At 46.2% G+C, this 14,812-nt stretch overlaps 1 protein-coding gene across 4 annotated transcripts in view; it reads right to left on the minus strand.

Annotated features, from left to right (window-relative positions):
• The window catches only part of RADIL (Rap associating with DIL domain), a 76,514-nt gene that overhangs the window by 27,006 nt on the left and 34,696 nt on the right, over positions 1 to 14,812 (minus strand). The window contains exons 1-3 of one of the 4 annotated variants that reach the window (XM_083711336.1): positions 8,167 to 8,484; positions 7,640 to 7,757; positions 958 to 1,292 (exon numbers count right to left, since the gene is read on the minus strand). In XM_083711336.1, coding sequence (XP_083567462.1) covers positions 958 to 1,292; positions 7,640 to 7,682 — 378 coding nt within the window. In that variant the 5' untranslated portion in view covers positions 7,683 to 7,757; positions 8,167 to 8,484. Of the gene's footprint in view, positions 1 to 957; positions 1,293 to 7,639; positions 7,929 to 8,166; positions 8,660 to 14,812 lie in introns of those variants that run through there. The other 3 variants (XM_083711337.1, XM_083711335.1, XM_083711334.1) reach the window with 3 other exon arrangements.

Here is a 14,812-nt window from a genome sequence, read left to right on the forward strand (position 1 = left end):
TAAGTGGGGTTGGACTAGATGGCTCTGTCTTGCAGGCCCTGCAGAAAGATATCAAGTCCCGCAGGGCCCTAGTCTCTTGTGACAGAGCGTTCCACCAAGTCAGGGCCAGTACTGAAAAGGCCCTGGGGCTGGTTGACACTAATCTAACCACCTTGCAACTTGGGACCTCCAAAGTGTTGTCATTTGTGGACCTTTCCACCAGATCGGGGCCACAGCCGGAAAAGCCCTGGCTCTGGATGAGGCCAGCCTAACCTCCCTGTGGCCCGGGACCTCCAAGATGTTTTTGTTTGAAGACCGTAAGGTCCTCCATGGGACATACCAGGAGAGGCGGTCCGGTAGGTACAAGGGTCCTAGGCCACATGGGGTTTTAAAGGTTAAAACCAGCACCTTAAACCTGATCCTGTACCCCACCGGGAGCCAGTGCAGCTGGTATAACACCGGGTGAATGTGATTCCACAGTGAGGACCCTGTAAGGAGTCTCACCGCGGCTTTCTGCACGCGCTGGAGTTTCTGGGTCAGCTTCAAGGGCAGCCCCATGTAGAGCGAGTTACAATCAAGTCTGGAAGTGACCGTCGCGTGGATCACAGTGACTAAGTCAGGGCGAGAGAGGTAAGGAGCCAACTGCTTAGCTTGGCGGAGATGAATATATATCTATATCTACACACACACACACACACACAGACATACAGTAGACCCTCGGGTTACATTACTCTTGAGTAACGTAAACTTCGGGTTGGAAAAGTGGCAAACCTGGAAGTATTTTTCTGGGTTTTGCGCTCGCGCATGTGCAGAAGCACTCTATCATGCCGCGCACATGCGCAGAAACAGCGCATCTGGATACGGATTTTTCAGTGTGCACACGAACCCCTGGAACAAATTAAATTTGTACCCAGAGGTATATAAAGCGGTAGACCTAAATGCCGCAGAGCCTAGCAAAGGCGCATCTCGCCTGCTTACGTGTTGCTGGCTGTAGCCCTGCAGGAGAAGCAGGTGTGGGGACTGGTACAGCGAGTAGCGCAGGCTGTTGCCACTTTGGTCCCCGGCGGGCGCCGGCTGCGCATCCCTTCCGCTCTCCAGGCACTGGAGGGTCTCGGGCAGCGTGGAGTAGTGCCTCCTCAGCTGCTCCTCCTGCTGCCCCGCTTCGGCGCTGGCGCTGCCCGCCTGGCTGAGGCTGGTCTCGCTGACGGTGCGGCGGAGGGAGGTCTGTGTGGCGTGGCTCTTGCACCCCGTCAGAAGCGTCATGGCGCCCTTGGTGCGGTTGCGCTGGAGCTTCCGGGCCTGAGCATTGATCCCTGGGGGGGGGGGGGGGGAAACAAGAGGGGATTTTATGGTTCTTAAGGTAAGACAAGGATAAAGAAATCAACCGTAAATTGAATAATAGAATATAGTAAAAGTTGGAAAGGATATGTTGAGTTAACGGAAAAGAAGAAAAAAAAGAGAGACAGATTGTTAAGACAAATTATTTAAATAAAAATTGTGAAGTATGGGAAGAATTTGCTGAAATAATGAATTAAGATAGAATACAAAAAGGGAGGTGTGAGGAGGTCCAAGAAATAAGTAAATGAAAGGATGTAATTTGTATTTGTATTTTTTTTTGTTATTCTTTTTTTGTTTTTTGTAGTTTTGCTGTTGTATTTTTGTTTTTTCTTGTATTTTTTTTCTTTTTGAAATTTTGAATAAATATCATTTAGGAAAAAAAAGAAGAGGGGATTTTATGCCAGGCATCAAAACAACACACACATTATTATTATTATTATTGCCCTACCTTTTTGCCTGGCAGAGATTCAAGGTGGCTTACAGGTGGGGAATCATTAAAAAAATTAAGCATACATATGTGAAAAATCTATTAAAACCATGAAGAGAATGATTAGTTAATGACAATTAAAAGTCATAGAGAAATTAAGAAATGCAGAACAAGTGATAAAGAACGAAAAATCTTCAGAGGTTGTTGACGGAAGTCTAAAATATTGTATAAGATAAGAAGTTATGTTAAATGAATGTTGGAAATGATATGTTAAAAAACTAATAAAAATGTATAAAAAAGAAAAAAAAGGAAAATCTATTAAAACGATACTTACTTCGCCAAACCTTTATTAAGCATTATAAGTATAGGACATCATAAAACATCCATATACAAAATTTTAAAATATATACAAATAAACAGCCGTGTAAAAGGTGCAATAACGAGGATTTTTATGGGAGTTTCTTCCCACTAAATAGTGCCAATGATTACAATAAAAAGGATTCTTTCCTTTTTATTGTATCCTTTCAAAAAACAAACAGACAGACAGAAACCTTTCAGTTAGGCATTATGTCCACTGAAATCCAAAAAAACTTTAGAGCTATCTTTAAGCATGCAACCACGGTGGCCAGAATTCTGGTAGCAAAAAATGGGAAAGGTGACTTAATTCCTACAAGGCTTGACTGGCAAGTGAAGATGATAGAATACCTGGAACTTGCGAAAATGACTGGGAGAATAAGAGAAAACTCAAATCAGAAAGTGAGCAAAGAATGGACAATATTTAAAGAATATTTAAAACAATACTGTGAGAATGCAAATCTCCGGACAGGTGTAGATTGAATGTTGAATATTAAAGAGAATTATAAGCGTAAAAATTGTTCCTGATATGTAAGATATAATAAGAAGTGCGTAAATAAGAATATTTAGAAGCACAATGAGGTGTTTTGGAAGTCAGAAGTATGTGTGATGTTAGATGGTGTATAGCCAATTAATGTTTAGTTGTCATTGTGGTATTATTTTTGTCTGTGTTTTGCAATGAAGATAATAATAATGACATGGGGGAAACGACCAATAATTAAAATAAAAAACAGGACCAGCTCTTTCCTTAAAAGCAGTCAGTTCCCCAAAGCCTGTTGGAACAGGAAGGTCTTCACTTGGTGAGACAACAGCAAGGAGGGAGCCAATCTGGCTTCCCTAGGCAGGGAGTTCCAAAGTTGCCACCACCGAGGAGGCCCTCTCCCACCACCCCACCAAGTGTGCCTGTGAACAAAGCCGTTAATGAAGAACATGAAGAAGCCTCACTGGATCAGGCCAAAGGGATTCCAGCCAGCCCGAGATCCTTGTTTCCTTGGGCGGCCAGGAATCCCACAAGGGCAGGGGGTGATGCTTTTCTCCACTATTGCTCCTCAAAAGTTGGGAAGGGAGACTGCCTCAGAAACTCAGGAGGCTCTTTGTTGTTTAGTCGTTTAGTCGTGTCCGACTTTGTGACCCCCTGGACCAGAGCATGCCAGGCCCTCCTGTCACTCACTGCCTCCCTCATGCTGATAGCTTCGAGAACACTGTCCAACCATCTTGTCCTCTGTCGTCCCATTCTCCTTGTGCCCTCCATCTTTCCCAACATCAGGGTCTTTTCCAGGGAGTCTTCTCTTCTCATGAGGTGGCCAAAGTCTTGGAGCCTCAGCTTCAGGATCTGTCCTTCCAGGGAGCACTCAGGGCTGATTTCCTTCAGAATAGAGAGGTTTGATCTTCTTGCAGTCCATGGGACTCTCAAGAGCCTCCTCCAGCACCAGAATTCAAAAGCATCAATTCTACGGTGATCAGACTTCTTTATGGTCCAGCTCTCACTTCCATACATCACTACTGGGAGTGATCTACTGGAGGCTCTACTCATGGTTAAAAACTCACTGCCTACAGCAGGGTTTCCAAACTTGAGTCTTCAGCTGGTTTTGGACAACAGCTCTGTAATCTCTGGCCACTGCTAGCTAGGAATGATGGGAATTGTATTTTTTTTTTTAATAAATTTTTATTGAAGGTTTTTTTTCTTTTTTTTACAAATAAAGAAACAAAGTAACACATATCATAAAACATATTTTCTTAACTTCTTTGGACTTCCTCACATCTCCCGCTTCTGCGTTCCTAGTTTATAAAAATTTAACCAGCAATTTATCTCCTTAGTTCCAATCTTGTTATCTAATTTTCCAATGTTGTGTCTCTAATTTTAGATATCGTTTGTTCAATCTTAAAAATTTAAATTTAGCCTGATAGTTATCCAAAATTTGTCTTTTCTTAAGTTTAGCTTATCTTCATACTTCACTTCATCTAGTTTAATGGTGCCAAGTTATTTATAATCTAGCATCCTTCTTAACATTCATACAATTTACAATATTTTTGTAGAGAGATCTTGAATTTCTTCCAATCTTCTTCTACCATCTCCTCTCCCAGGTCTCGGATTCTGCCAGTCAACTCGGCCAGTTCCATATAGTCTATCAGTTGCATCTGCCATTCTTCCAGTGTGGGTAAATCTTGGGATTTCACTGGGAATGATGGGAATTGTAGACTCAAGTTTGGGGAACCCTGGACTACTGTGTGGTTTTATAATGTGCCTTTTTACTTACAAAGAAATCAGTAGAGATATATATATATTAAAGGAAAAAGGAAGGACATGCCATTGAAAAAAGACCGGCCTGGCCTCCATCTCAGGGGATTAGTAGTTTGCCTCCCAGGTTTCTCATACAGTGGTATCTTGGTTCTCAAATTCCAGAAGTCCGTTCCAAAACCAAAGCGTTCCAAAACCGAGGCGTGCTTTCCCACAGAAAGTAATTCAAAATAGATTAATCCATTCCAGACTTTTAAAAACAACCCCTAAAACAGCAATTTAACATGAATTTTACTATCTAACGGGACCATTGATCCATAAAATGAAAGTAATAAACAATGTACTGCAGTTACACAATCAATCAATCAATCAATCAATCAATCAGTAGCTGAACTGAGTTCCACACAGTCACAGAAACAAGATGAAAAGAGCTGCAAAAACAAAAATGAAAGATGAATAGCAAAAACCGACAGACCTCAGCGTAACACTCAAAACAGAAGTGTGGCACTCAATACGGAAGCTTAACACTAAAAATAGAGCACTTTCGGCTTCCAAAGAAGGTTCGCAAACCGGAACACTTATTTCTGGGTTTGCAGTGTTTGGGTTCCAAGTTGTTTGAGTACCAAGGCATTTGAGAACCAAGGTACCACTGTACTCCAGTTAAAAGCCAGGGGAAGATGTCAAAGCAGAGGCTGGGGAGGAGGAAAACACCCACTGCCCCTCAGCCAGCTTGCTCACTTCTTGTTCCTTTACCTTTACCTTTACCTTTACCTTGGGTTAAGAACTTAATTCGTTCTGGAGGTCCGTTCTTAACCTGAAACTGTTCTTAACCTGAGGTACCACTTTAGCTAATGGGGCCTCCCGCTGCCGCCGTGACGCTGGAGCACGATTTCTGTTCTCATCCTGCAGCAAAGTTCTTAACCTGAGGTACTATTTCTGGGTCAGCGGAGTCTGTAACCTGAAGCATCTGTAACCCGAGGTACCACTGTACTTTTGTTATAAGAATTTAAGGTCTCAAATATATAAATTAAATGTTCATAAATTTACAAGGCAAACACATACATAAATATATAAACCACTGAAGCAGTACAGGAAAATAGCCCTGGAACCATTTTAACTCTCCCAAATTGACCTCAATTTTTTTTCTCTGCAAAGAGAGAGGAAATGGAAAAAACCTCCCATTGTCTCTTTGCTCACAAATCCTGCCTTAAGGGCACATGAATATGGTGGAGCCTGTGACCTGGACTCAGGAATTAAGTATTTATCATCACAAAAGGATGCCCCGGCTCTCCAGGTAAACCCATTAACAGCCAGGTAAACCCATCAACAGGTTTCTTGCCAGACAGGATTCTGTTGTAGATGCCTCTTCTGTGATGTATGTGTGATGGATGGGGGGGTGTCTTAGGCTGCAGGGTGGGCAATTTAAAAAGGCTGTGCGCACCATTGTTCGGGGTCCCTCCTGCCTCCTGCATGGTGTGAGTGAGGACCCTGTTGCAGAAGTTCAATAAAGATCAGGCTTTGCTACTCAATGTTCTCTGGTTGGCCTCTGTTATTTTCTCCTACCGTTAGGGAACCCACTTAAGGACTCTATATGGGCTCCAGGATACGCCATAAGGGGGAAAGGGCAGATTTTGTTTACAACACTTTAATACAGTGGTACCTCTGGATGCGAACGGGATCCGTTCCGGAGCCCCATTCGCATCCTGAAGTGAACGCAACCCGCATCTGCGCACCTGTGTGGGGCGTGATTCGCCGCTTCCGTGCATGCGCGTGACATCATTTTGAGCGGCTGCGCATGCGCAAGCGGCAAAACCCGGAAGTAACGCACTCCGTTACTTCTGGGTCGCCGCGGAGCACAACCCAAAAATGCTCGACCCGATGCTACTTCAACCCGAGGTATGACTGTACTCTAATTTACCAGGAACATTTAGGGAACTAGCCTAGTCCCCTTAGTCCACTGAGCGCATGTCACTGGCAGTCATAGGAAGAAAGCCCACGCCCAGCTCTTCTGCAACCAACCAAGAAATGCAGGACAGATGCCATAGGGGGAAGGGCACTCTCTGTCGCTCCTCTGCCAGCTGGGTAGTAAAAAAATCTGCAGGCTAGTAATTTCTATGGGCTTATTTACAAGATCGACACAACCAGCTCTTCTGATGGCCAATATCCGCCCCTCTTTCTCTCTCTGCCACTTCAGGCCTGCACTGGGACGATGCATGTGAGATTGAGATAGATCTGAATACTACTACTACTAATAATAATAACAATTTATTTATACCCCACCCATCTGGTTGGGTTTCTCCAGCCACTCTGGGCGGCTGCCAACAAAATATTAAAAAATGCAATAAAACATCAAACATTAAAAACTTCCCTAAAGAGGGCTTCCTTCAGATGTCTTCTAAAAGTCAGAGAGTTGTTTGAACGTACTGTCTTCAGTTGCAGACGTCTCCTGAATATATGGGGTTATTACTTAATGCTTGCGGATGGGCAAATGCTATTCGGCAGACGTCTGGGTGGAAGGAGACTTTGGCCAGGGACTTCTTGGCTCACAGCTCCTGCACTCAGCTCTTCCTCTATGTCCCCCGCAGTTTTTAGGCTGCCCTCCCAAAGCACATTTACCGGGCAGCAAAGCCACACTGGTTTCTATCAGGGCAGTCGCAGGATTTGAGCACAGGGCTTGTGTGTCCAAGACCAAAGTCATTGATGGAAATCCCCACCATAGGTGTGCAGGATCTCAAGGTATGCTTGTTTTTAAACTAACAAGAAAAGTTCAGGAATGGAGGGAGGGCAGGAAGCATAACAGATTTCCATCATAATGCATTAAAAAAAGCCATCATGCCCCACCCTCCTGGCCCCCATTTGGCTCTCGTCTCCGAAACATGCAGCGATATAATCCAGATTGCAAAATTCATTCCAAGACAACACACTGAGGATGCGAAAAGGGGAGGAAAGAGAGAGACAAAACCATTTCTAACTGTCTGCTTGGCTCAGCTGTAAAAACAACGACATTAGTCCGATCTTTCCCTGACAGCTTTCTCTCCAGCTTCCCTTTCCCCCTCCCAAATTCTCTCACTCTCCTTTTTCTTAGAAACCCAACCTCCCCCCACAACCCCATCAAAGAAACCCATCTGGGGGCTTGACAGCATCCCTCCACAGCTGGCTGGTGATGTAGTGAGCAGAGAGGGCATTTTCCCAAAAAAACCAAACAAGAAATTTAAAAGCAAAAGCTGGGCCGCAGAAGGCGATATACCCCCTGCCCCCGCCAGCCGAGAGGGATGGATTGGGGGGGGGAGTCAATGGCTTACCATGGAGCAGGGGGTGTGCTGTGTCCCAGACCTTCTCTGGCATAGGCTATGGGCACCTGCCTTCTGCAGTCAAGGCTGGCAGGACCTGCAGACTGCAGTGAGCCTCCTGCTAGCTTTGCTGCAGAGGCAAGAAATAATTAACTTCTCTACACCGTCTCTTCAGGAAAAAAAGAAGACGAAGGCTGATAGGAAGACAAATGTGGGACTCTGGGCGGTTTGCGAGCACCCAAATGCAAAAGCCCAAACGGCGTCCCTGCTCCGGACCCAAGTGGTAGAGTCTCCTCCCCCTCCCCAAAGTGGAACGGTCCTCTGCAATCCATCCTCGCTCTTCTGTGCTGCAGGGTGTAAAGTTGGAGCAAAGTTAGGGAGCTTCTCAGCAGGCAGAGAAAAGAAGACCCGAGGCAGTTGTGTGCCGGAGGCCGCAAACCCCAAACGCAGCAATGTAATGAGCGGCGAAATGATGAGCATGGTGCACACAAATCTGCTTGCCCCCCCTGCCCAATGGCAGAGCCGGGCGACTTTCATACCTTGCATCCACTGCTATCTTGTCTATGATGTAAATCCAGCAGGAGCCTCTACTTGGTGAATGCCACCATTTCCCATTCCTGTGCTTTAAAAAATAATAATCCGAAAGCGAAAAGCCCCCAAAGCATTTTCTTTGGGTTCTTCTCTGCTAAAAATGACCGCCTGGACACACGCAGAAGACAGACTCTTCTGGAAACAGAGAAGAACCGTGCAGAAGTTGGGGAGGGGGCTGGGAAAGGCACCCCCACCTTGTTCACGAGAGAGCAAGACTCTTTTACAGAGCAGGCGAAACCCTCTAAGTCTAAGCCAGCCAGCTGTGTGTCCCATGTTGATCCCAACATCCAAGCTAGTGCCTTATTTGGTGAGGAACTCTCCCTGGGTTCCAAAATTCATTTTTGTTGTTGTTGTTGTTTTAAAATCCATCCTTCCTTTGCTGGGAAAATTAAAGAGGTGACCAGGGAAAGGGAGAGAGAGGGGAGGGCTGCCCATGCTGTTTACATGCCTTGGGGATTAGAAGAGGTGGACAGAGAGAGCACAGTGTTCTGGCGCTGCGGCCTGCAGCCGTTTTAGGCAAAACCAGAGCCCTGCGTGGCCACAAACCTGCCCCACACAACGCCAGCCACTCAGCCAAAGGAAGGCAGTCACAAGTCCACACATGACACACAGGAGTTGCATTCGTGGCACGCAGCCAGAAGACAAGGCGAAATTTGGACGCCCCTTTGCCAAGGAATTGCACGCGCGTGAACTCGCACCAAGGCTCGTTTCAGAGTCCTGCGATGGCACCTGAGTGATGCCAACTGCAGGGCTGTGCCAGGTTTCCGTGCAAAAAGAGAGAGAGAGATAAGATGAATGGGCCAAAGCCGGGCTCTTTTCAAGAAAGAGGAGGAACCTGAGCCCTTGCGGCATTATTATTATTATTATTATTATTTATTAAATTTATATTTAAAGGGGCTCTGACTCACCACCACCCCGAGACTGCATTGCCAATGGCCAAGGGGGCTGGGATTTAAGGTGCCCAAGAACCTCTGGAGGACCACAGCTTCGTCTCTCAAATGTCAGACAGGGTGGGGCAGTCCTCCATCTGCTGGTCTTCAACTGGGGGGGGGGGGTGCAACAGGAGCACTTATCCCACAGGTGCCCACTTTGCTGCTTCAATCAGCCAAACTGGCATTGCTACAGGTGCCACCAGATCCCCGTTCTGCATTTGTAAGAACTCATGTCATTCAGTGTGGCACCTTGGAACTCCCTGCCTCTTGATATACCCAGCAGGCTCTTACGCTGTTCTCTTTTTGTTGCCTTCTAAAAGCATTCTTGCTTAGGCAAGTTTAGAAAGCTGGTGTGAGTTTCAATCTCTTTGGGTATTTGAACTTTTTGTATGCTTTGACCGCATGGCTGTGGTTTTATTTCTGGATTTCCTTGTTTTATCTTTTGGCCTGTCTTGTGTGGTCTTTCTACAGCCAAGCTGTGTACAAATTTGTGAAATAAAAGCAAACTAAATACAGGCGTGACCAGATGTACGTGCAGAGCCAAGAAAAAATTAAATACAATGGTACCTTGGTTCTCAAACTTAATCCGTTCTGGAGGTCCGTTCCAAAACCAAAGCGTTCGAAAACCAAGGCGTGCTTTCCAATAGAAAGTAATTCAAAATGGATTAATCCATTCCAGACTTTTAAAAACAACCTCTGAAACAGCAATTTAACATGAATTTTACTATCTTACGAGACCATTGACCCATAAAATGAAAGCAATAAACAACGTACTGGAGTCACACAATCAATCAACCAGTAGCTGAATTGGGTTCCACACAATCAGTGGTGGAGGAACCCTCTCCAGCACCCAGGGCGCCAAGCCGAGGGGCGGAGCGAATTGCCTGGCGGCACATGTGCGACGTCTGTACGGACTGTGCATGCACGGCAGCCCGTAAGGACTGCACATGTGCCTTTGGCCGCTCTACAGCTGGGGGGAGACAGCGGGACATCTTGTCACACTCCCCCCGGGTGGTACCCGGGGCAGACCGCCCCCTGCCTCCCTTCGTACGCCCCTGCACACAATCACAAAAACAAAACAAAAAAGCCACAAGAATGCAAAACATATAGCAAAAACAGACAGACCTCAGCGTAAAACTCCAAACGGAAGTGTGGCACTCAAAACGGAGCAATTCAGCTTCCGGAAAAAGTTCGCAAACCGGAACACTTACTTCCAGGTTTGCAGTGTTCAGGTTCCAAGTTGTTTGAGTACCAAGGCGTTTGAGATAGGCTAAGAAGCAGGTGAAAACACACACCAGCATTCTGCGCATCTGAGCAGGCATGGCCAGACAGAGATGTTTTTAGCAGCCGCTGCAAACAGTGCAGCGAAGTTTCCTGCCTGGTGTCCATTGGCAGGGAGTTCCAAAGTGCAGATGCTGAAAGTTTGTTTTTTTCCTACCAATGCGGAATGGCTATTGCAGAAGAAAGTGCTGAGCAGAGCAAGGGCGGCAGTCAGCTCCTCCATGAATGGAAAGCCCTGGTGCCAAGATATTCCTGGCAAGCGGCAGGAATGAGGCCTCAGAGGAGGAGGAGGAGGAATGTGCCACGAAATTGCAGGCTTTGGGGGCGACGGTGCAGGAATCAGACGCAGCAGAGAGCCCTGGCTTTGCTTTTTGTACCCCTCCCTCCCTCCCTCCCTCCCTCTACAAGTCCAGCTCTCTTCCCGGTTTCCACCAGAGCCATTGCACAGGCAGATTGCAAAGGAAACACCATAAAACGAAAAAGGCCGACCCCATTATGAGTGATATACAGGTCATGATATATTATTCATTTATTATTACATTATTTTTATTCATTTATTACACAGATATAAACCCTTTTGCACAGGTCAATATAAAAACTGCTAAAGACAATTCTGGTTTAGACAAGGCTATCCCAGAAAGCTTAGAAAGCTGATGTGAATTTTTACCTGTTCTAATATTTTAACTTATTGCATGTTTTAATGCACTGATTCCACCCCTCCCCCCAATTTTTTTTTATGGTTTTATCTTTCTGTAAACCACTCTTAGGTTTCTCTTTTGACAATCAATCAGTGTACAAATGTTTTGAAATAAAGACATAAATAAAAGCTACCTTTGGGCAGAAGGAAGATTCTGTATACCCATGCACTGTTTTCCGCATTTTTCCTGTTTCCGATTTTCTCTGTGGTTGTAAGAATCCGTATTTTTTCTTTACAGTAATTGTATCCGTACAACTGTTTTGGTTTTTATCCTGCACAGCTATCTATGTATTACACATCAGTATTGGTATTTGTGTTCTGTGTTGCAAACAGCCCTGTGGTCTTTTGACGAAGGGAGGGACAAACCCGAAAATGAAGTACCAGTAAGCGATCTGGTTTTCAATTTTTTTCAGAAGCCGGACAACCAATGCAGCTGTCGGCTATTGTTTCCAGGGCGCCTGCACCAATCAGAAGCCAAGCCTCGGTTTTCGAACATTTTGGAAGTCAAACAGACTTCCGGAACAGATCAAGTTTGAGAACAAAGGTACCACTGTATTTGGCGCTTTTGGTTTTGCTATTTACTTTGGGGTTTTGTTTTTGAGGCTTTTTCGGTTAATTTGTTTTTGTGACTGTGTGGAACCCAGTTCAGGTGATGGATGGATTGCGGAAATTGATAAAAGCCCCCCCCTCCAAACAATGACTATCATCAGAGGAAGTAAAACAATAATAATAATTTTAATTTTCATCATCTACAATATTGTCTTATTTATTTTATAGTGCAGTACATTGATTGTTGCTTTCATTTTATGGATCAACGGTCTCATTAGATAGTAAAATTTACATTCAATTGCTGATTTAGGGGTTGTTTTAAAATGCCTGGAACAGATTACAGTGGTACCTCGGGTTAAGAACTTAATTCGTTCCGGAGGTCCGTTCTTAACCTGAAACCTGAGGTACTACTTTAGCTAATAGGGCCTGCCATTGTGCCGCCAGAGCACGATTTCTGTTCTCATCCTGAAGCAAAGTTCTTAACCCGAGGTACTATTTTTGGGTTAGCGGAGTCTGTAACCTGAAGCGTCTGTAACCTGAAGCGTCTGTAACCTGAGGTACCACTGTAATCCGTTTTGCATTACTTTCTATGGGAAAGCGTGCCTTAGTTTTGGAACGGACTTCCGGAACGGATTAAGTGTGAGAACCAAGGTATCACTGTACAGTGGTACCTCGGGTTAAGTACTTAATTCATTCCGGAGATCTGTTCTTAACCTGAAACTGTTCTTAACCTGAAGCACCACTTTAGCTAATGGGGCCTCCCGCTGCTGCCGCGCCACCAGAGCACGATTTCTTTTCTTATCCTGAAGCAAAGTTCTTAATCTGAAGCACTATTTCTGGGTTAGCGGAGTCTGTTACCTGAAGCGTCTGTAACCTGAATCGTCTGCAACCCGAGGTACCACTGTATATCAATTGAATAAATGAATGGATCAGACAATCTGTGGACCCTAACCTTGTGCACTCACTGCCTCTTTGTGGCGAAAGGGCCTTGCAATGATCTGCAGCCCATCCCTTGGCCCCCTCCCTCCCAAATCTTGAAAGCTGGCCCTGCCTCTCCAGTGAAATCAGACGCAATGACAGGCGGCTGAAGGGGAAATGCTCTGTTGGAACTATACGCTTGTTTCGGAGTTCACTCTCACGCTCTCTCGCTAGAGAAAGCAGCTTTCAGCTTCCTTATCTGTAGGAAAGGAAGCTTCTGTATTTACTTTGCATAGCAAAAACCAGGGCTTTTTGTGTGTGTTTTGCTTCGGTGGGGTGGGAAATCGCGGCGTTTTCTTATGCTGGAGAGAGCTCTGGTTTCAAACACCGTTCAAACTCTCCATGCCACACTGGAAAGACAAACACGGGGCTTTTCCTGAGCATAACAAAGTCCCTCTATACCTCTTTTTTTTGCGTCAAAGTCCCTAGCTAGCAGCTCCCCTTCCACCCTCCTGTCGATCGCTGGTGTGGTATAGCTGCCCGCATTTTGCAAACAGGGATATCATAGAATCATAGAACTGTAAAGTTGGAAGGGACTCCCAAGGGACATCTAGTCTAACCCCCTGAGATCAGAGCCGTCTTTCCCATAGAGCTTAGTGGTGCGTCGTGCCAGGGCGCCAGCCTCTCAGGGACGCCCCAGCGAGTGGGGCAGCTGCGTGGCTTCCCTTTTCCCTACACGCCCACCAGCTGCGCCCTGTCAACCATACGGCTGGCGGGCATGCAGCTTGCCTCCCAAGCCTCCTCGGGAGCAGAGCGATCCCCGCAGAGGCTTATGATGGAAGCTGTGCCCCTCCAACTATATGGCTTGTGACGGCCCGGGACTCAGGCTCGGAACCAGAGGAGTCTCAGTCCGCACCAGATCCTTTGCCAATCTGAACCTAGTCTGAGACCTGATTCTGAAGAGTCCCAGTCTGCACAGGTTCCCCTGCAACAAGCACCAGCTGGGCCGAGTCAGGGGCCTGAGCCTGCCCTGGCTCCAGATGCAGGGATGACCTCGTTGCCTCCAGCTGGGCCATCACTTACAGCTGCTCCACTACTGGTTGGGTCAGGGGAGGCTGAGGCGGCCTCTGGGTCTAGTCACCCACCGACGTCTCCCGAGCTGCAGAGACTGAGGTCTGAGAGAAGGAGAGACCTGAGTGCTCGCAGGAGGAGGGCTCGCCTTCGGGCGAAACAGGGAGGTGAGTCACTCCGACAAAGATAAAAGGCTGTCAGACCCTGCCGCAGGTTGCGGGAGCAACATTGCTGTATGTCAGATCCTGTCTGAGATCCTATAACTGTCCTTGCCTGGTGTCCTGCCTTGGCCCTGTCGGACTGACTCCTAGTGGAACCCTTGGATTCGGGACCGGACCTGGACCATGTTGCTCGGGTTAACCCTGGCCCAGCACATGGCTGGCGGGAGGGCAGCTTCCTTCCCAAGCCTCCGCAGGAGGCGAGCAATCCCTGCAGAGGCTTGGGAAAAGGTTGACAACTCTGGGAAATGGGGGGGGGGCACTGGAGGGATCTTTGATTAAGACGGCCCTGCCTGCGATGCAGAGGATATTTATGCTTGTAACCTGTTGTTAGATATTTTGCAATTAAAGGTGACGTAACTGAATTTGCACTTTCTGAAATATTCGAGCCAGCGCTGGTGTTGTGGTTAGAGTGTCGAACGAGGACCTGGGAGAGACTGGGTTCAAATCTACCACTCGGCCATGAAGATCACTGGATGAATTTGTGGACTAGCTAGTGTCTCTCTCAGCCTGGTCTACCTCACAGGGTTGTTGTGGGGAATGATATAAGAAGAATCCTGAATCATGCCCCCTGGAGCTCCTTGGAGAAAATGATGGGGTATAAATGCAATAAATGAATGAATGAATGAATACAGTAACCGAAATGCAGCCATCCTGCAAAATTCACACTTCTCTGAATTTTGCAATTCTGCCAGGCAGTGTGTACAAAAATGCACATTCTTGGATAAAGCATGCATATAAATGTTAGTGGAAATAACATGCAGAAATGCATTGCATTAGAGGAAATTGCTTGCAGAAAATGTGACTACTTGGGGGAAAAAACACATACAAAAAAATGTCTATCAGGATAAATTTGCACAAAAACGCTGATGGATTTTTGTGAGTTTTTGGGTGGTGGTGATGTTGGGGTGGGGGTGGGGTCACAAAC

Source organism: Podarcis gaigeae (genome assembly GCF_964106915.1).
Source record: "Podarcis gaigeae genome assembly, chromosome: 14".
In the NCBI taxonomy this organism is placed as follows: Eukaryota; Metazoa; Chordata; class Lepidosauria; order Squamata; family Lacertidae; genus Podarcis; species Podarcis gaigeae.